The following is a 24,630-nucleotide window of genomic DNA, read 5'->3' as shown; positions in this document are numbered from 1 at the left end:
AAGTCTTAAAGGGACCAAGGTTAGAGACCCCTGCGATTGACCATTTCTCCAACCTTCTCCTATATTGACTTAAGCATGGAGCTTGTGGTTTGATCCTGGTTAGTCCTGTATCCATACATAGTGCATGTGAGAAGGGAGAAATGAGGGAGTAGTAGTTGTGTTTTTCATTCCCTGCTCCATAAATCAAAATATATATGTTAGTGATGCATTTACAGCAGTCCTGATTGTTACAGCATTCATTTCTTCTTTGTTGTTACTTTACTTTTCTCCAACTTCTTATCTGCCTTTTCCCCCCTCTTCCTATTTTTTTTTTTTCATTTCTCTTTCCTTTCTCTCTTTCTCTTTTCAATCTCTCTGTTCCAAGAATAGTTGCAGGAATTGGGTAGGGCCAGTTTAGAGAAAAAGAAAGACTAGGAGGGACATGATAGCAGTGTTCCTGTATTTGAGGGGGTGTCACAAAGAAGAGTGGGAGGTCAACCAATTCTCCAAAGCACCAGAAGGCAAGGCAAGAAACAATGGATGGAAACTAATCAAGGACAGAAGCAATCTGGAATTAAGGAGAAACTTCCTGACAGTGAGGACAATTAATCAGTGGGACAGCTTGCCTTCAGAAGTTGTGGCTGTTTCATCCCTGGAGGTTTTTAAGAAAAGACTGGGCAGCCACTTGTCTGTAATGGTATAGGGTCTTGTGCTTGAGCAGGGGGTTGGACTAAAAGACCTCCGAGTTTCAGATCCATTCTGATTGATTGATTGATTAATTGATTGATTGATTGATTGATTGATTGAAAGGAATTACACTGGATCTTCCACCACTTCTGAATCCCTGGGAAATGTACCTGAAATTAATTTGGGCTTTTTGATGACTTTCTGATTTGGAGTGGTAGCTATGATGCTACTCCATGTTGTCTTAATCCAGAGGGGGTTGCCCAATGAACCTCTGTAAGAGGAAAGATGGGGACCCTGATCCTGTCTCCCGGGCAGAGGGGATTTGAGTGCCTTTGAGAAAGGATTGGAAAGGAAGAGCAGCTGCAGATGTCAGTTGCTTCTCTGTCCCTCAAAATGACATCATGATACAAGAGGCATCGGCACCGATGACAAGGCGGCTTTTAATGTCTGTTGCTAATTGCCTTTCATACTTCATTGTCCTCTCTTGTGTAACATCTGCCTTGCCAAGATGACTGGGAAAGCTTTCCTGTCCATCATCCATTTGCCATTCAATGCTTCACTCCTGTTTCCCGGGATGTGAGAATCGCTTGTTCTCTTTGTTTCGGGGACAGAATTTTAGACATTCTCCGCCTTGTGGAAAGCCTTCGTGACTTAATAGTTCTGCTGCAAAGATACATCTTCTTTTGATGGAGCCACGAAAGGTTCAAATGTGAGTCTTCGGCCCAAAGTTGGCGAAGAGATGACATGAGGCTGCCGGAATCTGTCACGGGAGTTTCGTGACGGCCCCGTTTCTCGAAGCCATCTTTCACGATGTCGTTCGGCCTTTGCTGATTTGGTAATCCTGCGTGTTTTCTGCACCTGAATATTAATCTTTTTTCACCTTCCATTGATGTGGGTGTTTGTAGTCCTCCCAAAAGCTTTGCTCTTGACATATTGTTTCCTTCTGTTCACGGATTTGAAAGAAGCCCTTGTACTCTGGGCCCTTTTGGCACAGTAACACAAGAGGAGGTATTGTCTTCCCCTGAAAGATAAGAGACATCAGAGGCCCACAGCAGCTGAAAAGGCCGTTTGGAGAAGTTAAGAGATGTGTGTGAGAGCATATTTCAATATCCCAAGATATCAAACAATGCCGAACAATTGTCTGGCTCAGGACACTGTTACACTTTAAAAAGAGGCCTCCCTTCATTTTTTTTTTTTTTACGGGACTGTTATTCCATCGTGGAAGTGACATGGCTGAATGTTGTGATCAGGTTGCTAATGGATTTTAGCCTAGGTCAGGGAGCATATACGATTTCATGATGACTTTTTACAATCTCCCCATCTTTAGACGAAGTAGGGGGGGATTTGTCTTTTTTGTTTGGTCTGCTTGTCAAAGGACTAAATAATTAATTAAAGGGTGACCACTTGCTTCTCCAACTTGGAAGGGACCCAATAATGAGTTTAGACAGGCTTTTAAAAAAAGAAGAAGACTTCTTAGCGTTTTCTTGAGAAAAGTTGAGTGTTCCATTACTGCCCAGTTCCCTACTCTTATTTATGGAGTTCAGACATATAAAAATGAACCTATGAAATGATCACTCTTGATATTTCAGCCCCTGGATATGTGAGGCAGCCAGTTCTATATGCCTGTGAATCAGGCTGATTTCTGGAATGATGGTCTATATAAATTTGGCGTTTGCGAGGAACATTATCAATCACCTTTCTGTTTCCTGCCAGGAATGGATCTGGCATTTCCTTTCCCAGTCTCCAGTAAGTCTGTTTCATATCTCAATGCCTGGCTGTAAATAGCAACTACTTGAGATGAGTTGATATTATCACCTTTCAGGGCCGGGTTTTGGGGTTTTTTTAACGTTGATTTATGCCAGAGCATGGCATGTTCTGTCCACTTTTTTTGTGTGAATAAAACAACATGTATGGGTCAGTGCTTTAAGCTTCCAGTTCTTAAGAGAAACTTTAGAGGAAACTGAAGAAGGATCTAAAAAGCAAATATCAACCAAGTGTGTTCCTCAGAATAGAATAAAATAGAATTCTTTATTGGCCAAGTGTGATTGGACATACAAGGAATTTGTCTTTGGTGCATATGCTCTCAGTGTACATAAGGAGAATAAAATACAGTCATCAAGAATAAAAAGATACAACACTTAGTGACAGTCAAGGTTACTAATAAGCCATCAAATCGTACTAGGAAACAAATCGTACTAGGAAATAAAAACAATATAATTGAAAGATACAAGCAACATGGTTATAGTTATAAGTGGGAAGAGATCAGTGGTGGGATTCAAGTAATTTAACAACCGGTTCTCTGCCCTAATGATTTCTTCCAACAACCAGTTTGCCGAACTGCTCAGAAAGTTAACAACCGGTTCTCCCGAAGTGGTGCGAACTGGCTGAATCCCACCACTGGAAGAGATTGATACTAGTAAGGAAGATAAGAAGAATAGTAATACAGTCTTAGTAAATTATTTGACAGTGTTTTGGGAATTAGTTGTTTAGCAGAGTGATGGCATTCGGGGAAAAAACTGTCCTTGTGTCTTTTTGTTCTGGTGTGCAGTGCCCTACAGCACTGTTGTTTTGAGGGTAGAAGTTGGAACAATTTATGTCCAGGATGTGAGGGGGTCTGTAAATATTTTCACAGCCCTCTTTTTGACTCCTCAATGGAAGGCAGATTGGTAGCAATTGTTTTTTCTGCAGTTCTAATTATCCGTTGAAGTCTGTGAAGACAAAACAACAACAACAACCTACTGTGAAGTTTTTGAAGACAAAAGATTCTGTGCACTTCTCCAGTAGTGCAAATCTTAAATCGCTGAGAAGTATCACCAATCTTATTAAAAAGATTTCTCTTGCCTCAAATGTTGTATTTAAGCTTTGATTTCTAGCAGAATAATAGTGTTGGAAGGGACCTTGTAGGTCTTCTAGTCCAGCCCTCTGGTCAAACAGAAGATCATATACCATTTTCAGACAAATGGTTGTACGGTCTCCTTTTTAAAAACCTCCAGGGATGGAGCGCCCACAATTTCTGGTGGCAAGCAGTTCCACTGATAATTGTTCCCACTGTCAGGAAATTTCTCCTTAGTTCTAGGTTGGTTCTCTCCTTGATTAGTTTCCATCTATCTCTTATGGTTCTGCCCTTGAGTGCTTTGGAGAATAGGTTGACCGCCCCCCTCTTCTTTGTGGCATCCCCTCAAATATTGGAACTCTGCTATCATGTCACTCTTATGCATTCAACAAAACTTGCCTCTCTGGTAATGTTACCTAATTTGGGTAATGAAACCTCTGCAAGAAAACAACCAAACTCAGAGAGCATCAAGGATCTCTTATTCAGCTTCACTTTTTTTGTCTCTTAAGCAGGGGTGGGATTTATGACTTATTTATGACCACTTATAATAGATAATAGAATTTTTATTGGCCAAGTGTGATTGGACACACAAGGTATTTGTCTTGGTGCATATGCTCTCAGTGTACATAAAAGAAAAGATACGTTCATCAAGGTACAACATTTACAACACAATTGATGGTCAATATATCAATATAAATCATAAGGATTGCCAGCAACAAGTTACAGTCATACAGTCATAAGTGGAAAGAGATTGGTGATGGGAACGATGAGAAGATTAATAGTAGTGCAGATTCAGTAAATAGTTTGAAAGTGTTGAGGGAATTATTTGTTTAGCAGAGTGATGGCCTTCGGGAAAAAACTGTTCTTGTGTCTAGTTGTTCTGGTGTGCAGTGCTTATGGCGTCGTTTTGAGGGTAGAAGTTGAAACAGTTTATGTCCTGGATGTGAGGGATCTGTAAATATTTTCACGGCTCTCTTCTTGATTTGTGCAGTATACAGGTCCTCAATGGAAGGCAGGTTGGTAGCCATTATTTTTTCTGCAGTTCTAATTATCCTCTGAAGTCTGTGTTTTTCTTGTTGGGTTGCAGACCCGAACCAGACAGTTATAGAGATGCAAATGACAGACTCAATAATTCCTCTGTAGAACTGGATCAGTAGCTCCTTGGGCAGTTTGAGCTTACTGAGTTGGCGCAGAAAGAACATTCTTTGTTGTCCTTTTTTGATGATGTTTTTGATGTTAGCTGTCCATTTTAGATCTTGCGATATGATAGAACCTAGAAATTTAAAGGTTTCTACTGTTGATACTGTGTTGTCTAGTATTGTGAGAGGTGGAAGTATGGAAGGGTTTTTCCTAAAGTCTACCACCATTTCTATGGTTTTGAGTGTGTTCAGTTCCAGATTGTTTTGGTTGCACCACAAGGCTAGTCGTTCGACCTTATGACTTATGACTTATGACTATGACTGTAACTTTGTTGCTGGTAATCCTTATGATTTATATTGATATTGATTGTTCCTGATTGCTTATTTGTACCCTATGATTATCATTAAGTGTTGCATCATTAAGTGTTTATTTTATACCCTATGACCATCATTTGTGTTGTAATCGTTGTACCTTGATGAAGGTATCTTTTCTTTTATGTACACTGAGAGCATATGCACCAAGACAAATTCCTTGTGTGTCCAATCACACTTGGCCAATAAAAAATTCTATTCTATTCTATTTACTTACCTTCCCTACCGGTTCACAAATGTGAGTGCTTGCTTCGCATGCGCCACCTTCCACGCATGCTCGGCCTTCCGTGCATGCTCTTTGCTCACGTGTGTGCCTTCCGCACATGTGCAAGGCCTCCAAAACATGGAAAAATAGGACGGCATTACAACCGGGCAGGTGGGCGGAGACTACTGCAGTCGTCACTACCAGTTTGCCCAAACCGGACAGAACCTGCTGAATTCCCACCACTGCAGGTTCTGTCATAGCTTTATTTTTTTGGAAGAAAATAAAGCAAATGTATTAAGCGAGCATGAACTTCTGTGTGTTCCTCTGTTGAGGTGCAACTGTCTTTTAAACACTGCTGCATGTTGGTCTCATCCAATAGCAGCAGGCATGTGTCTGTTTTTTGCCACTCTAAAGTAGGCTGGAAAAAGACTACAAAAATCAGGAGGGTTGCAAAGAGAAGCCAAATCACAATGCCCGGTCCAGTCAGATCACCCGAAACCGCAGCACACAAAATGACCCGTGTGTTTTGTTCTGTTTTGGAAAATTATTCTGAAGTTGAAATGTTTTGCACATTCCAAAGAGATCCTAGGGAAAAGATTATCTCGCGTATGATGTCCCCGAAGAAACTTAGCTGAGGTTAATTTTGGGGTAATTTAAGAATCTGTTATAAATGTTGTTGTTTTTTTTAACTTCCTGTCCACCCTCCATTCTCAAGATTCCTGGGGTTGTTTAACATTTGATTGTTTTGTTGCTGTGGATATTTTTTTTTTAAAAAATTATTTTCCCCTCAGCTGCTCAAGTGATTTTTTTTTGTTTTGACTGATATCCAAGATCGTCTCAAGAGTGTTATTGACTAGCAAAGGAATGGACAAGCTAAGGAAATTTTGGGGAAAAAAAAGTCTAGTTGAAAAAGAAGGAATAATGAAATGCTGGCAGTTACCCTGCTGCTTAAAGAACACAACAAATAATGAGTGCAGTCATTTAAACACAAATCAAGAGTAATAAATAAAATATCTTGGTCCAAGTTAGCCCACACAAGTTTTTATCTTTGCTGCAGGCAAGATTACACTCAGAAAAGGTTTGCTGCTGTGCCCTTAGCAACCTTGGAAGAAAATATAACCATAATCCTAATTCCAAAGTTATTTGTTCATGCAAAGCTGAAGAAATTGAGTCTTTGGGACACTTGTTATAAAGGCTTTTTGAGATGTTACACTTGGCACGTATTTTTTTTTCTTTTCTTTTTGGTTAAAATCCATGATAGGACTCAGGAAATTGAGAGGCTGTTTCTTCAGTCGGTGTACGGGTTTATGAATAATGTAGTTATGTTTTGTTTTAGTGCCACCTTAATAGAACAATCATGTGCAGCATTTTAAGAGGATTACAGAGTAATTAACGAGGAAAAGGTACACAGGTAGTTCTCGGCTTAAACCCCTGGGATCAGAATTTCCTAAGCAAGGTGGGTTAAGCGAGTCACCTGATTTTGTGACCTTTTTGCCATGGTTGTTAAGAGACTCACTGCATCCCTACACAAACTAACTCTTCTCCATAAATAGGCCCACTGTTCTCCCAGCTGATGGCCTTCAGAGGCAATCCCACTGTCATCAAAGCTAATAGCCCTTGATCCCTAGGACCTTCTCAAAGTGGTCCAACCGTTTTCTGAAGCCAGCCATGTCGGTGGCAAGCCCCACATCTCAGGACAGACATCCTTCTTGTCTTGTATGATTTGTTTTGATGCATCTTGTTTATAAGGTCCGTTGCCCTTCTTCGCGTTCACATTTCCTTTGTGAACGAAATGAAGGGAAACTCTTCTTGCTCATCGTGTTTGCTCAGAAATGGCTTGGCTTTGAACTCATCCTCACTCAAGATAGGCCTGATTTTCCAGTTGAAGTTCCTGTCTCTTTAGCTCTTACCCACCCTAGCTAAATATTCTCAGTTGCACTGGCCATCACGACGCTTCAACCCGCATAGTGATAGAACAACCATGTAATCATCCACATTATGGAAGAGTTTCTGTGGATAAAATGGTGTATGGATCAGGATTATTCCTGTACAGGCAGGAAACTGGTTGCTTGCTTGCAAAGACTCAACCTATAGGAAGTTTTGAATATTATGTATCATATACAAGATTGTGAAAAATGTGGCAAGAAAGAATAAAATGGTTTATTCCGTGAATTGCTGCCTATTGAAGCAGAGAGAAAGGAAGGAAGGAAAGAAGGAAGGAAGGAAGGAAGGAAGGAAGGAAGAAAGGAAGGAAGGAAGGGGGAGAGAGAGAGGAAGGAAGGAAGAGAAAGAAAGAGAGAGAGAGAGAGAGAGAGAGAGAGAGAAAGAAAGAAAGAAAGAAAGAAAGAAAGAAAGAAAGAAAGAAAGAAAGAAAAGAAGAGGGAGGAGGGAGGAAAGAATGAAAGAAGGTAGAAAAAAGGAAGGAATGAAGGGGAAAAATAAATAAAGAGAAAGAGAAAGAAAGAAAAAGAAAGAAAAGAAAGAAAGAAGGAGGAAAGATGGAAAGGAAAGAAAGAAAAGAGAAAGAGAGAAAGAGGAAAGAAAGAAGGTAGAAAAGAAGGAATGAAGGAAAAATAAATAAAAAGAAAGAAAGAAAGAAAAAAGAAAGAAAGAAAAGAAAAGAAAAGAAAAGAAAAGAAAAAGACGGAGGGAGGGGGAAGGGAAGGGAAGGAAGGAAGGAAGGAAGGAAGGAAGGAAGGAAGGAAGGAAGGAAGGAAGGAAGGAAGGCTGGCTGGCTATTGAAATAGAGATCCGTCATAAAATACACTCATCTTAAATACTTTAACTGGGAAAATGACATTTTAAGTTGAAAGAATTTCCTGACCTCTGAAACCTATATTTCTTTGTTTTATTAGGCATTTTGTCCTGCATAAATTAACCAACCTGAAGTTCCTGGATTCTCGAAAAGTCAGCAGCAAGGAACGTGAAGAGGCCCTTGTGAGGGGAGCCTTTATGAAAGTCGTGAAGCCCCCGGATAAGAAGGTAAGCCACTCAAAATGGCATTTGTGTGAATGGAGACAACTCGGTTTCAACTTTTTTTTGCCTGGCTTTGTTCCTCATCTGAAAATAAAGCTAGACGGCAAGAACGAATGTCCACGTTTTATTCAACTGGCTAAAGTTGGCCTTCTCTTTTTTTCAACCGCTTTGTTCTTTTGATTATGTTGCGTGTGGTCATTTAAGGAATTGGTGACCGTCAGCAAGAATTTGCGGTATCTGTGAGGGGGAAAAAATCAATTTGTTGCATACATTTATTACATTTACTTTGTACCGAAATTAATGTTCGCCGTGTATGCAGTTGACTTTATAACATTTATCACCTTGTTTTGATCACCTTTAATCCACCAAGTCATGTTAATTTTAGAGGTTAGTGCTCACTTTCCAAGCAACAGCTATGTCATTGATATAGAATAGAATAGAATAGAATAGAATAGAATAGAATTTTTTTATTGGCCAAGTGTGATTGGACACACAAGGAATTTGTCTTGGTGCATATGCTCTCAGTGTACATAAAAGAAAAGATACGTTCATCAAGGTACAACATTTACAACACAATTGATGATCAATATATCAATATAAATCATAAGGATTGCCAGCAACAAGTTATAGTCATACAGTCATAAGTGGAAAGAGATTGGTGATGGGAACTATGAAACGATTAATAGTAGTGCAGATTCAGTAAATAGTCTGACAGTGTTGAGGGAATTATTTGTTTAGCAGAGTGATGGCCTTCGGGAAAAAACTGTTCTTGTGTCTAGTTGTTCTGGTGTGCAGTGCTCTATAGCGTCGTTTTGAGGGTAGGAGTTGAAACAGTTTATGTCCAGGATGCGAGGGATCTGCAAATATTTTCACAGCCCTCTTCTTGATTCGTGCAGTATACAGGTCCTCAATGGAAGGCAAGTTGGTAGCAATTATTTTTTCTGCAGTTCTAATTATCCTCTGAAGTCTGTGTTTTTCTTGTTGGTTTGCAGAACCGAACCAGACAGTTATAGAGGTGCAAATGACAGACTCAATAATTCCTCTGTAGAATTGGTCCAGCAGCTCCTTGGGCAGTTTGAGCTTACTGAGTTGTCGCAGAAAAAACATTCTTTGTTGTCCTTTTTTAATGATGTTTTTGATGTTAGCTGTCCATTTGAGATCTTGCGATATGATAGAACCCAGAAATTTGAAGGTTTCTACTGTTGATACTATGTTGTCAAGTATTGTGAGAGGTGGAAGTATGGAAGGGTTTTTCCTAAAGTCTACCACCACTTCTACGGTTTTGAGTGTGTTCAGTTCCAGATTGTTTTGGTTGCACCACAAGGCTAGTCGTTCGACCTCTCGTCTATATCGTTTTAAAAAATAATTTGCTGGGTGAAATCCAGAAACCAGCAAATATTACTTTCTCAGATTTAGTTTTCTTTGGGTTTGTTGTTTTTTTTTAATTTGCTGATTTGTGTTACCTCTTAACCTGCTTTTGAGAAGTGGGAAAACTCTGAGAGCCGGGCAGGAGGAAGAATTGGCAAAAATTATGCTTCTGCTCATTTACTCATTCTTGGATTTAGTAGTGTATTTATTTCAACGTCTATTGAAAGTGCTATAAATAGTAGTACTATTTATTTATTTCAACTTCTGTACACTGTGGACAAATACGCCTATGGTTTGTACAGGTAGACCTCAACTTTACAATGGTTCCTTTAGTGACCATTCAAAGTGACAACGGAGCTGAAAAAAGTGACTTATCCAGTGGTGGGATTCAGCCGGTTCTGTCCGGATTGCACGAACCGGTAGCAGCAACCTTGGGAGACTCTGCCTACCTACCCAAACATAATGCACGACTACTGCGCATGCGCAGAAGGCCGTGCGCATGTGCAGAGGTGGTGCGTCCGCTCACATTTGCAAACCGATAAGGAAGGGAAGTGAATCCCACCTCTGGTTATGACCATTTTTCACACTTACAACTGTTGTAGCATCCTGATGGTCACGTGATCAAAATTTGGAACCTTGGCAACTGATTCGTATTTATGACGGTTGCAGTTTGCCGGGGTTGCGGGATCCCCTTTTGTGACCTTCTGACAAGCAAAGTCTACAAGGACGCCAGATTCACTTAACAGCCGTGTTCCTAACTTTACAATTGCAGTGATTCACTTAATGACGGTGGCAAGGAAGGTCGTAAAATGGGGCAAAACTCACTTAACAATTGTCTCAGATGGCAACATACATCTTGGGCTCAATTGTGGTCATAAGTTGAGGACTACCTGTAAGAAGAGGCAAGAAGACAATTAATCCTCATTTCTATTAATCCTTTAATAGTTCTTATTAGACAATTGGGCTCACACTTTACTACTGTCTTAAAATATTCTTAACCCTCATGTAGTGTGGTTAACTTGTTCGCATGTGCGATGTCCTAGTCGGGGGCTGTGTAACATAGTAAGAAGCAAAGTGTGATATTAAAGGACAGTTAGCAGACGATAGTTTCTGGAAGAGCGAGTTTTTGTGCAACTTGAATATTTTTTAGATTTAGTAACTTTTTGTAAAAGATAGCTACTCCACCTCCCCTGTGGGTTTCACGATCCGCCTGGAAAACATGATATTCTCTTACTGAGATGATGGAGTCAGGGAGGGATGAGTTTCGCCATGTTTCACAGACAAATATAATGTCAAATGTACCAGTATTTAATAAGAGGAGAAATTCAGGCATTTTGTTTACAATGCTTCTTGCATTTATTAGTTTGCGTTTAAGTTCAGTAGTGGTTGGTAATAAGGGGTGTGCGTACCTAGTTTTGGATGACGGGTGGTTGAAAGTTCTGTATGAGGGATGGTTGGGTGTTTTGGGTGATGGAGGGTTGGATGTTGGGCAATTGATTGTAGGTTTTACTTTTTATACAGTCAGCGTGGTAGTGGATGTATAGGTTAGATTCGCCTTCGTCTTGGTGTCTTTTGAGCTCTGTGCAGAGTTCACAGGACCGAATCCATTGTAGTAATGATAGATCAGGCTATGATCAAAGTTTGCTGTGGTTGGGGTTGGTTCTGGCAATTGAATTTATAGTATAAATGAACTTTCGTTAATAAGTGAAATTGTTTGCTTTTAGCAAATGGCTTCTTCCATTCCTAAATCTTGCAACAGGCAGATATTATAGATATTATCACTCCTCTTTGGTAGTGATAGCAAATTATAACTGCTATATTTTTATAACAGTGGACATCAAGCCCCAATGTACTAATATCACCCTATTTTAAATCTGAATACTGTATCTGAAAGTTTTCAACCTGGTTGACACATAAGCTCTTTTAAAGGGATCTTAATCAAGGAAAGAAGTGAGTTTAAGGACAGTTTCTAATTTATAGTCTCTTTCTTAAATCCATTGTCAAAGAGAAGATTTTTAAAACTCACTGGGTAATCTGAAGTCTTGCGGCTTTTTCCAATCATTCCATTCCACATTGTAAACAATATCATTTTTGAATTAGTTATCTGCTAAACCCTAAATCTCTGAAACATGTATTTATTTCTCCAATCCTTTTAGTGCTCAGTTCCAGTTTAATGTTTTGGGTAGGTTTTTCTCAAATTGCTTGCTGTGGAATTGCTAGGTCTTAGCTAATCTATTACCTTTTGTAAGCATTTTAGGTATCATGAGCAAATGCCTCTTTGTGTTCAGTAGAATTATTATTATTATGCTTTATTATATGTTGGTTGATCTGAGAAAAGTCTGGAGTTGGCTTGAATCTGTTAAAATGATTTGTTGCATAAAATCTGTATGTGTAAATCCTTACATCTGCCATACTGACTACTCTGGAAGTTGTTGCTAGGATGACTGTAAGTACTCTAATGATTATCATTATGGCAGCCCCATATTACTAATCTTGGCTCAGAAAAGTTTACAAAACATTTAGAAACCATCAGCCATACAAAAAAAAAAAAAAAAAAGTCCCATCTTTAGAAAGAAGAAGCCAAACTTCAAAACAAAATTTGTCCAGCTCCGAAAAACAAACTGACTCTAGAGTAGCTAAAAAGGTAAAGGTTCCCCTTGCACATACGTGCTAGTCGTTGCTGACTCTAGGGGGCGGTGCTCATCTCCGTTTCAAAGCCGAAGAGCCAGCACTGTCCGAAGACATCTCCATGGTCATGTGGCCGGCATGACTCAATGCCAAAGGCACACGGAACGCTGTTACTTTCCCACCAAGGTGGTCCCTATTTTTTCTACTTGCATTTTTACGTGCTTTCGAAACTGCTAGGTTGGCAGAAGCTGGGACAAGTCACGGGAGCTCACCCCGTTACATGGCAGCACTAGGGATTCGAACCACTGAGCTGCCAACCTTTCAATTGACAAGCTCAACGTCCTAACCCCTGAGCCACTGCGTCCCTCTCCTAGAGTAGCTACTATCCTATAAATGCCTGAATTAGCAGAATAGTCTTCAGTTGTCCTCTAAAAGAAGATTTTCTCAAGAGAGAGGTCTGCAAGATTTTGTTCCTGGATTTGCACACTGTAAGACAAACCGACCATGAGAATAATCTCTCCAGGTCTCTGGAAACTGTGCATAATTTGGATATTATTTGAAGAAAGTGAGCTTTGAAATCCTAAGATGTCACTCATCTTAGAATGGGGCAGGTCCTTCTCTTACCGGTTGCAGCTTCTGGACCATTTTTGAGGTTATGAGGCTACAGCTGTAAAAGAATCCATAGCAAAGTTGACTTTGGGAAGGTCTACAGACACCATCGCTTCTGTAATAAATCATGCTTTGTAGAAATGTTTGATGCAACATCAGGTATGTTCAGATACATAAGACCAGAGGTGGTATTCAGCCGGTTTGGACTGGTTCGGGCGAACCGGTAGTGGAAATTTTGAGTAGTTCAGAGAACTGGCAAATATCATCTCTGGCTGGCCCCGCCCTCCAGCCCCCACCGTTCCCTGTCCTATATTCCCTTGTTGTTTAGCTCAGCTGATTTGCGCGGCAGAGTGGATTTCTATAGAATAGAATTTTCTATAGAATTTCTATAGAATTTCTATAGAATTTTTTTTTTTAATTGGCCAAGTGTGATTGGACACACAAGGAATTTGTCTTGGTGCATATGCTCTCAGTGTACATAAAAGAAAAGATACGTTCATCAAGGTACAACATTTACAACACAATTGATGATCAATATATCAATATAAATCATAAGGATTGCCAGCAACAAGTTATAGTCATACAGTCATAAGTGGAAAGAGATTGGTGATGGGAACTATGAAATGATTAATAGTAGTGCAGATTCAGTAAATAGTCTGACAGTGTTGAGGGAATTATTTGTTTAGCAGAGTGATGGCCTTTGGGAAAAAACTGTTCTTGTGTCTAGTTGTTCTGGTGTGCAGTGCTCTATAGCGTCGTTTTGAGGGTAGGAGTTGAAACAGTTTATGTCCAGGATGCGAGGGATCTGCAAATATTTTCACGGCCCTCTTCTTGATTCGTGCAGTATACAGGTCCTCAATGGAAGGCAAGTTGGTAGCAATTATTTTTTCTGCAGTTCTAATTATCCTCTGAAGTCTGTGTTTTTCTTGTTGGGTTGCAGAACCGAACCAGACAGTTATAGAGATGCAAATGACAGACTCACTAATTCCTCTGTAGAACTGGATCAGCAGCTCCTTGGGCAGTTTGAGCTTACTGAGTGGGGCAGAAAGAACATTCTTTGTTGTCCTTTTTTAATGATGTTTTTGATGTTAGCTGTCCATTTGAGATCTTGCGATATGATAGAACCCAGAAATTTGAAGGTTTCTACTGTTGATACTGTGTTGTCAAGTATTGTGAGAGGTGGAAGTATGGAAGGGTTTTTCCTAAAGTCTACCACCATTTCTACGGTTTTGAGTGTGTTCAGTTCCAGATTGTTTTGGTTGCACCACAAGGCTAGTCGTTCGACCTCTCGTCTATATGCGGATTCGTCATTGTCTCGAATGAGACCAATCACTGTTGTGTTTCCGTGCCTCCGCTGAGCTAAACAACAGCTCAGCTCACCAGCGTTGACACCGAGGGCGGTCTTTGAGTGCTCCCACATGCACGTGCAAAGCGCTCTCTCATCGAACCGGTAGGAAAAGATTTGGAATCCCACCACTGCATAAAATGTCCATATTTGTTCTGCTGCCAGTAGGATTTCAATACTACAATAGTGCAGTCTGTTTCTCCCTGACCATATTCTTACACCTTAATTGACTTCATTGTAGAACATGACTTTACGGTTAAAAAAAGAAAAAGGTTATTACTTTATGCTGGTCTAGGACCTCCAGTAACGATTGACTGGTTGGGGTTGTTTACCCCTGTTCCTCATTAGATCCGTATTCATTTCAAATCTGAAAGGTAAAGGTAAAGGTTTCCCTCGCACATACATGCTAGTCATTGCCGACTCTAGGGGGCGGTGCTCATCTCCGTTTCAAAGCCAAAGAGCCAGCGCTGTCCGAAGACGTCTCCATGGTCATGTGGCCAGCATGACTCAACGTCAAAGGCTCACGGAACGCTGTTACCTTCCCACCAAAGGTGGTCCCTATTTTTTCTACTTGCATTTTTACATGCTTTTGAAACTGCTAGGTTGGCAGAATCTGGGACAAGTAACGGGAGCTCACCCCGTTACACGGCAGCACTAGGGATTCGAACCGCTGAGCTGCTGACCTTTTGATCGACAAGCTCAATGTCCTAGCCCCTGAGTCACCGCATCCCTATATTTCAAATCTACGTCTATATAGAAACATGGGCGTTGAGAGGAATTTGTGAGATTTGGTACACAAATAATTATCAGAGGGAAAAATGAAGTATTCGTGAAAACATTAATTGGCTTGACACGGAACTGTGCTTTTTTTGAACTCCGCGTTGCCTTTACTCTATTTTCACAAAGTGTCTAAATTTAAGTCTAATTTTATGGCGCTACATTGGCAGCCGAGAACATGTTCAGAAGGGGTGGGGGAAGTACCGACATAAGAGCAGGGTTACTCCACAAGAAGTGCGTTCATTTCACTCTTGACGTCAGGATCTTTAGAGAGCACCTTATCCTCTCTAAAAGCAACAGGGAGAATGAGACACAAGGCAGAATATTTTTCCTTCAACTGGCTTATGTTTACTTATTGGGTTGCAGAACCGAACCAGACAGTTATAGAGGTGCAAATGACAGACTCAATAATTCCTCTGTAGAACTGGATCAGCAGCTCCTTGGGCAGTTTGAGCTTACTGAGTTGGCGCAGAAAGAACATTCTTTGTTGTCCTTTTTTAATGATGTTTTTGATGTTAGCTGTCCATTTGAGATCTTGCGATATGATAGAACCCAGAAATTTGAAGGTTTCTACTGTTGATACTGTGTTGTCAAGTATTGTGAGAGGTGGAAGTATGGAAGGGTTTTTCCTAAAGTCTACCACCATTTCTACGGTTTTGAGTGTGTTCAGTTCCAGATTGTTTTGGTTGCACCACAAGGCTAGTCGTTCGACCTCTCGTCTATATGCGGATTCGTCATTGTCTCGAATGAGACCAATCACTGTTGTGTTTCCGTGCTTCAGCTGAGCTAAACAACAGCTCAGCTCACCAGCGTTGACACCGAGGGCGGTCTTTGAGTGCTCCCGCATGCACGTGCAAAGAGCTCTCTCATAGAACTGGTAGGAAAAGATTTGGAATCCCACCACTGCATAAAATGTCCATATTTGTTCTGCTGCCAGTAGGATTTCAATACTACAATAGTGCAGTCTGTTTCTCCCTGACCATATTCTTACACCTTAATTGACTTCATTGTAGAACATGACTTTACGGTTAAAAAAAGAAAAAGGTTATTACTTTATGCTGGTCTAAGACCTCCAGTAACGATTGACTGGTTGGGGTTGTTTACCTCATTCCTCATTAGATCCGTATTCATTTTAAATCTGAAAGGTAAAGGTAAAGGTTCCCCTCGCACATACGTGCTAGTTGTTGCCGATTCTAGGGGGCGGTGCTCATCTCCATTTCAAAGCCGAAGCGCCAGCACTGTCCAAAGACATCTCCATGGTCATGTGGCCAGCATGACTCATCGTCAAAGGCTCACGGAACGCTGTTACCTTCCCACCAAAGGTGGTCCCTATTTTTTCTACTTGCATTTTTACATGCTTTCGAAACTGCTAGGTTGGCAGAAGCTGGGACAAGTAACGGGAGCTCGCCCTATTACACGGCAGCACTAGGGATTCGAACCGCTGAGCTGCCGACCTTTTGAGCGACAAGCTCAATGTCCTAGCCCCTGAGCCACCGCGTCCCTATATTTTAAATCTACGTCTACATAGAAACATGGGCGTTGAGAGGAATTTGTGAGTTTTGGTACACAAATAATTATCAGAGGGAAAAATGAAGTATTCTTGAAAACATTAATTGGCTTGACACCGAACTGTGCTTTTTTTGAACTCCGCGTTGCCTTTAGTCTATTTTCACAAAGTGTCTAAATTTAAGTCTAATTTTATGGCGCTACATTGGCAGCCGAGAACATGTTCAGAAGGGGTGGGGGAAGTGCCGACACAAGAGCAGGGTTACTCCACAAGAAGTGCGTTCATTTCACTCTTGACGTCAGGATCTTTAGAGAGCACCTTATCCTCTCTAAAAGCAACAGGGAGAATGAGACACAAGGCAGAATATTTTTCCTTCAACTGGCTTATGTTTACTTATATGCAAAAGTAACGAGCAAACACCCGACGTTTGAGGAAACGATAAATATTTAATTTTGCCTAACTCCCTGCCTTCCTCTGATTTTTTTTTGTTTTTTAATTCTCTTCTTTTATTTTATGTTTTCTTAGCGGAATGCTTTTCCCTTTGCTTCATTTCATCTTTTGTAGCTTCAAGTCTGTTTGTGATGGGACTGTCATGATGGGGAAGGTACAGCTCCGTTCATTAGAAAACAGCTTAACTTAGCAATGCCCGGCTTTCTCTTGCTGTGTGAAATGAGTTGAACTTCATTACCCAGCGATGTTTATATTTAGAAATGTCAAAATATTGAACATCCGTCTGATGCTTGACTTAAAATAAAAATAAAAAGAGAGCCTGCAAGTCTTGCTAGGCAAGGGGCATTGTGCCAAACAAGGGAGCTTCAATTAATGACCGTACCACAAGCTCTTTTTTTTTTCTGGCATAAGGGTTGATCAAAGTAGAAGAGGCCTGTCCGGTGTGAAGTATGTTGCTGTGTCTGACAGCTCTTCACATCAGAATGACAGCTCAAGAATACGACAGTCAAAGTTGCTTAATTATGTCTCGGCTTTGTAATTATTCATCTCTGTTCCTGCACTTGTCATTTCGCTGACATAATTATTTAGAGCTGTGCCCTCGTTCTGCAGAAGCATGTACAGGAGTACCAGCAGTGAGTAACAGGTGCAGAGGAGGAGGGAGAGTAGAGAGAAAGAGGGAGAGGGGAGAGGGAGGGAGGGGGAGAGAAAAGAAGGGAGGGAAAGAGAGAGAGAGGAAAAGAGGGAGAGAGAAGCAGGGAGGGAGAGAGAGAGAGGAAGAAGGAGGGAGAGAGAGAAGAAGAAGGGAGGGAGGGAAAGAGAGGGAGGGAGAGGGGGGAAGGGAGTGAGGGAGAGAGAGGGGAGAGAAAGGAGGAAGGATAGAGAGAGAGGGAGAGAAAGAGAAGGAGGGAGAAAGGGAGGTAGGGAGAGTGCGGGAAGTGAGGGAGGGGGAGGGAACGAGAGAAGGAGGGAAAGAGAGAGGGACGAAGAGAGAGAGAGAGCATCCATTTTGATGTAGAATGCCAAGTCCATTCTCCTGTTTGTAAAGGAATACAACTCTTTCCTGCCAACCACTGTCAATAGGAATGCTCTAAGTATTCTCCAAACAAGAGGGTTTTCTTATATATAATTTGCATTTTCAGCAAATATTTCCAGAATATCCACAATAAAAATCTCATTTGGATCAAAGTCTATGTTTGATAAGCTTGGTAGAAAACATCCATGACGTTTCCTTGACATCAGTGCTTTGCAATTGCCTTCTTCTGGAATTCTGATTCTAGTTTATTAGGCAGGGATTTTCCTGATCGTCTCCCACCCAGATCCTACATAGCTTCTTTCAGATCAATTTAAGTGAAGTAGCTGCTGTCCTGTAGCTAAGTTACACAACTAGACAAAAAACTATGACCCAAGAGAATGATTGATTGCTTCATTTATTGTTTGTATAACCCTTTTAATTATTAAGGCATTTGCTGGGATTTTTTTTTTTATATGTCTACTCAAGTATCTTTTTCCATATAATTCTTGTAGTCTTCTTAAAGTCCATTTTCAGATCGGTCTGAGTCTTTACCAGTAAAACTTGTTCCTCTTCCATAACATCTTTTAAACACAATCTATCTATGGCAGCAGATATTCTTAAAATTAAATACTGGCTTCATTGTTCAAAAAATATCCTTCTGTATACCAAACGTTAAAAAATTTTTGTGTCGTTTTGTCTGAGTAATTTAAGTGTTCCTCACCCTTAATCGTAATCTTTTTTTTTCTTCTGGTTCTCTCCGGTGTCCCAATTTTCAAAGTCCCATCTGATGTTTGTTTGTTTTTCGAAGGTATTCAAAACAAAAGCATTTTGGCAAGGAAAGCATTCTAGTAATCAATTTCAAAATCTTATTTCAAATTTAATCTGGGTCCTTAGTCAACTGGTAACTTTCAAAAATGAGAGTTCTAATCAACCTTTTAAGGTATGCGGTGGCTCAAGGGCTAAGACAGCTGAGCTTGTCGATCAAAAGGTCGGCAGTTCAGCAGTTCGAATCCCTAGAGCTTCCGGGTAATGGGGTGAGCTCCCGTTACTAGTCCCAGCTTCTGCCAACCTAGCAGTTTCAAAAGCATGTAAAAATGCAAGTAGAAAAAATAGGGACCACCTTTGGTGGGAAGGTAACAGTGTTCCGTGAGCCTTTGGCATTGAGTCATGCCGGCCACATGACCACAGAGACGTCTTCGGATGGTGCTGGCTCTTCGGCTTTGAAACGGAGATGAGCACCGCCCCCTAGAATCGGCAACGACTAGCACGTATGTGCGAGGGGAACCTTTACCTTTACCTTTAATCAATCTTTTGCTGTTTGTTCCATTTTTTAAAAAAAATCCTTAAACTTTTATTTAAAACGTATTTCGCTAAAGAACTCACCCAGTATTTTCAGACTAGTTGATCCAAAGGTTTCTGATACTTGAAAAACAGCTAACAAGCCATTTCCAAAGGTGAGTAGAAAAGAAATTATGTGACCCTTGTATCTATAAGATGCCAACTGTGGTTCGAGCAACATGGCTACTCCCGTGTCACCCATAACTCTAAAACTGCTGAGAAAAAAAAATATTGCAGACTCCTCATGAAGAGCAACTGTCGGGAGCACTTATGGGCAATCTCGAATCTTCACCTTATCCAGGGAGGCATTATGAAGATCCGGTTCTTTGCTGTGCAGCTGTCAGGAATGCCTCCTTTCAATACTCAAGAAAGAAAAACCCCAACTCCATTGTTTGTAGAGAAAGGTACTTCTACTGAGTATGAACTGAAAGCAAACAAAATGAAAGCAAGCTCTGAGGTATTTGGCGCGGAATACACATATAAGAAATATGCCCCAGCCCTCCTTCCTGTAGTCCAGTCAGTCTTGTCCAATCCACATCCCCCCTAGGTGGCACATGGGTGCATCTTCAGATGGTTTCATACCTCTGGCATGCTCGGGCCGTTAACCTTGACTGTTATCAGCCCGCCTTCCAACTCACAAACACATTTGAAGAAAACTCTCAAATTCTCCTCCAGCACTCCTCCCCCCACCCCTTACCACAACAGCTGTAACAAGCAAAGCAGTAAATGCATAAATCAGGAGACAGACTACTCAGAGCAATAAAACAATAAACTTGTAGCGAGTGGAGACTGACAGCAGCAGTCAGTCCATTTTTAGCAGAGCCATCTTCAATTCAACACTTCTTGCCTGGAGATCTTAATTATTTCTTTTTCTCTGTGTTGTAAAAAACAAGTGTGGTGGTTAAATGTATTTGCGTACATTAAAATAATAGGCATATTCTCAAATCTTCTCAATTCCATTCGTGAGACTGGGAGGAGAAAATATTACATTGATTTATAAACTTATCATAGTCTGCATGTTGTCATTACCCATCTCAAACTCAAAGGAGATCCCCTCCATCTTGTGTCCTGCCCAGAGCATTTCTTTTGCATTTTTTATTTCATTTTTTTTGGTTTCATTGATGACCAAAGGAACTCTGTTACTTAAGATGAATAAGAATTTTTTTTAAAAAAAAGGGGGGGGGAGAAAATGAGATATTTTGAAGTTGAAGATAGGCTAGATCAGGAGTATCAAAATGGCGGCCTGAGGGACGGATTTGTCATTTGCAGGCCACGCCCCCCCAAGGCAAAAAAAATTACAATACATCACATGACATCAACGTGAGGCAGCGAGTTTGACACCCATGGGCTAGATGGAGGGCATAAACGTGAATATGTTTAAGGGCAAAACAAGGCTTTTTGTGGTAGAATGAAAGAAGTTGGCATCAGGATCTATTTTGTGAGGGCATTCTATGACTTTGAAGAATTAACTCGGGTCCCTTGAAGTCACTGCAAGTCTTAAAGAATCCAATTTGTCCCTAATACCCAGAGGTGGGCTGCTGCTGGTTCAGACCGGTTCGCACGAACCAGCAGTTCTGACCACCAGCTGGGCCCGACCACCCACCCTGGTGCTATCCCGTCCTATATATCTCACTCTCTGGCTTGCTTGCCCTGCCCACGCAGCCCAGCTGATTTCTGCATCTCGCCCACTCTACTCACCGCAGCTGCCCAAGAAGGTGTGTTGAAAGCTGTATGCATGAAATCGCTGTGTGTCTGAAGCTGCACGCAAACACGGAAGGTGCGAGCGAAGTGTGCATATGCGCACAAACTCGCATTTTTGGTTCTGCACTAGGCAAACCAGTTGTTAAGTTAGGTGAAGCCCACCTCTTCTAATACCTCTCCAAACCATTCCAAAATCCAGAACCCAAACACATTGAATGTTCTGATCCCACTTATTCTAGAACCCTAAAGAGATACTGGCAGACCAACATACAGTTTAAAGAACTGTATGTTATTTGAGGATAAGAAGGAACTGTGGAGGGGAAAAAACTAGATAGTTAAGAGTGATGAGCAAGTTGAGTGATTTTGCCAGTTCAGGTCTGAATACAGAAGATAGGAGCAAATTGAAAGCTCTGTTCAGCAAGATGGATGGTTATCTTGTCAACTGATAAACAGATCAAGGAAGAAAAGCTTGGGGACTCCAAGGAGCCGGGTGTAGTAGTCTTAGACATATTGAGTTTAAGACTATGATGAACCGTCTAAGTAGATATATCAGAGAAGCCCTTGGAGTTTTAGATTTGGGGAATACCTTGATCAAACGCCTGCAAAGAATATAAATCTTTCCATTACCCATCGTTCAGTTACAACTGTCCAGTTACCTTTTGAAAACCACGTTTGGGACACCTTGATCAATGTTCAAATGAAACAATGGATGGAAACCAGTGGTGGAATTCAATTTTTTTTTACTACAGGTTCTGTGGGCGTGGCTTGGTGGGCATGGTGTTGCTTGGTGGGCGTGGCTTGGTGGATGTGGCAGGGGAAGGATACTGCAAAATCCCCATTCCCTCCACACTCCAGGGGAAGGATAATGCAAAATCCTCATTCCCTCCCCACTTCTGGGTGAAGGATATAGTAACATCTCCATTCCCTCCCCACTCTATTGCTCAGGCAATAGAGAAGCCTGTTATTAGAACACAGAGCCTGCAATTACTGCAGGTTCGAGCCCGGCCCAAGGTTGACTCAGCCTTCCACCCTTTTATAAGATAGGTAAAATGAGGACCCAGATTGTTGGGGGGGGCAATAAGTTGACTTTGTAAAAAAAAAATATACAAATAGAATGAGACTATTGCCTTATACACTGTAAGCCGCCCTGAGTCTTCGGAGAAGGGCGGGGTATAAATGTAAACAAAAAAACACACAAAAAACTCTGGGGCAAGACAGAGATGGTATTTGCCGGTTCTCTCAACTACTCAAAATTTCCACTACTGGTTTTCCAGAACCTGCTGAATAGCACTCCTGATGGAAACTAACCATTACCAAGGACAGAAGCAACCTAGAACTAAGGAGAAACTTCCTGACGGTGAGAGCAATTAACTAATGGAATAGCTTGCCTTCAAAAGTTGTGGATGCTCCATCACTGGAAGTTTTGAAGAAGAGATTGGACAACCATTTGTCTGAAATGTACAGAGTTTCCTGCTTAAGCAGCGGGTTGGACTAGAAGACCTCCAAGGTCCCTTCCAACTCTATTCGTCTCTGTTCTATATTCTCTGTTCATATTCGATGTTCTATGTTATTTTCTTTTCTTGCAAGAGTTTCTAAGAGTTAAATCCTTTTGGAGGAGCACAGGTGTATTTTTTCCCCCCAGAGTTTATCCAGAGGAAGGAAAGATATGCACATTAAAGTATTGTTGCTAATGAACTTTTAATAATCTTTTTAAAATAATGGTCTGCTCAACAAAACAACAAAAGAGATAGGCTGTTGCAAAACAAGCCAACATGGCATTCAGCAGAAGTAAATATGCTTGGGATGAACATTTAGGCACAAATGTATAGACAGTATTGATCGTGCCTGATGACCTTTGGTGAATCATTGATTACGGTCTCCTTCTGGACCAGCTCAAGTAATTGAGAGTGGGGGCACTGAATTACTATTCTCCTTCTCTTTCTCTGGGTGATTCCAGTCATGTTGACATGAAAAAGAGGTTGAACTTGCAGCCCTTCACCTGCAGAGTATCTCAGAGTCTGCCACCATCATCCCTCATGCCTAACAGCCTAATAACAGCTGATGCCATCACATCACACCATGATTTCTAGAGAGTGTAAGGAGACAGACTGAGATGCTCTATTTGTAGGGTTTCAGTTAGTCCCTGCTGGAGATTGGATGCTGGACTAGATTTTCTGATCTATTAGTACAATATTAAAGATAGACAGACAGACAGACAGACAGACGGACGGACGGACAGACGGACGGACGGATGGATGGATGATATAGAGAGATTTAGATACAGAGATATAGATATAGAGAGATACAGATACGGATAGATAAATGGATGGATGATGGATGGATGGATGGATGATATAGAGAGATTTAGATACAGAGATATAGATATAGAGAGATATAGAGAGATGGATAGATAGATGGATGGATGGATAGATAGATAGATAGATAGATAGATAGATAGATAGATAGATAGATAGATAGATGGATGATATAGAGAGATTTAGATACAGATATAAATATAGAGAGATACGGATACGGATAGATAAATGGATGGATGGATGGATGGATGATATAGAAAGATTTAGATACAGAGATATAGATATAGTGAGATATAGACAGATGGATAGATGGATGGATGGATAGATAGATAGATAGATAGATGGATGGATGGATGGATGGATGGATGGATGGATGGATGGATGGATGATATAGAGATGGATATAGATAGATGGATAGATGGATGGATGGATAGATAGATAGATAGATAGATAGATGGATGGATGGATGGATGGATGGATGGATGATATAGAGAGATTTAGATACAGAGATATAGATATAGAGAGATATAGAGAGATGGATAGATAGATGGATGGATGGATGGATAGATAGATAGATAGATAGATAGATAGATAGATAGATAGATGGATGGATGGATGGATGATATAGAGAGATTTAGATACAGAGATATAGAGCGATACAGATATGGGTGGGTGGGTAGGTAGGTAGGATCGGTAGGAAGATGATGATATGGATAGACAGACAGACAGACAGACAGACAGACAGACAGACAGACAGTTATAGATGTATTTACATACACACGTACATACATGTGCGTATACACAATACACTTGTAGACATATGCCTGCATGAGCAAGAAGCATTCTTCTAGTCAAGAAAGCAAAGAGGAACTTGAAAATATTTAGGGGTTTTAGGGTTTTAAAGATTGAAAATGTTTTATGGTAAAATCATTCCCTGTACAGATTGAAACCAAAGCAGGATTTGTAAAGTCAAACAATAAAAATGTTCTGTCCTCCTTCGCCTCCGTCCGAGCGATGGCTTAATTAGCCGGCACTATCAGCTCTAGCAGCAAAATATCGAGCGTCTGCCAAGTGTCTCTGTTATCTCCCTCGACGCCGATGAGTCACCCAGGAACAAACTTCAGCTCTTAGTTAATCAGTTGATTTGCCTGCTACGAAGAGGCACAGCAGTTCTTGCTGCCTTTATATCCTGTGGGGTGTAGCTCCATGACTCAGCACTTCCTAGGTCTGCCCCACCCCTGCTTCTGTTTTTCCCTCCTCTCCTGCCTATGAAACCTAGGGTCCAACCAAGCCTGATTGCCATCAGCTGGGTCTGAAGGCGTGGCCTGAGGGGGAAAAGAGTCAGGGGACGGAGGCCTCGTTATCTCTTCCACCTGGCCTGCCTCTGGC

At 41.0% G+C, this 24,630-nt stretch overlaps 1 protein-coding gene across 1 annotated transcript in view; it reads left to right on the top strand.

The window, feature by feature from the left end:
• Window positions 1-24,630, top strand: part of LRMDA (leucine rich melanocyte differentiation associated) — a 685,645-nt gene that overhangs the window by 649,153 nt on the left and 11,862 nt on the right. Inside the window, exon 5 of the mRNA XM_058188088.1 lies at window positions 8,071-8,197. Coding sequence (XP_058044071.1) covers window positions 8,071-8,197 — 127 coding nt within the window. The remainder of the gene's footprint in view (window positions 1-8,070; window positions 8,198-24,630) is intronic.

The sequence above is a fragment of the Ahaetulla prasina genome, chromosome 6 (assembly GCF_028640845.1).
Source record: "Ahaetulla prasina isolate Xishuangbanna chromosome 6, ASM2864084v1, whole genome shotgun sequence".
In the NCBI taxonomy this organism is placed as follows: domain Eukaryota; kingdom Metazoa; phylum Chordata; class Lepidosauria; order Squamata; family Colubridae; genus Ahaetulla; species Ahaetulla prasina.
Note: the sequence above shows the minus strand (reverse complement) of the source record. Positions and strands in the feature narration are given on the sequence as shown.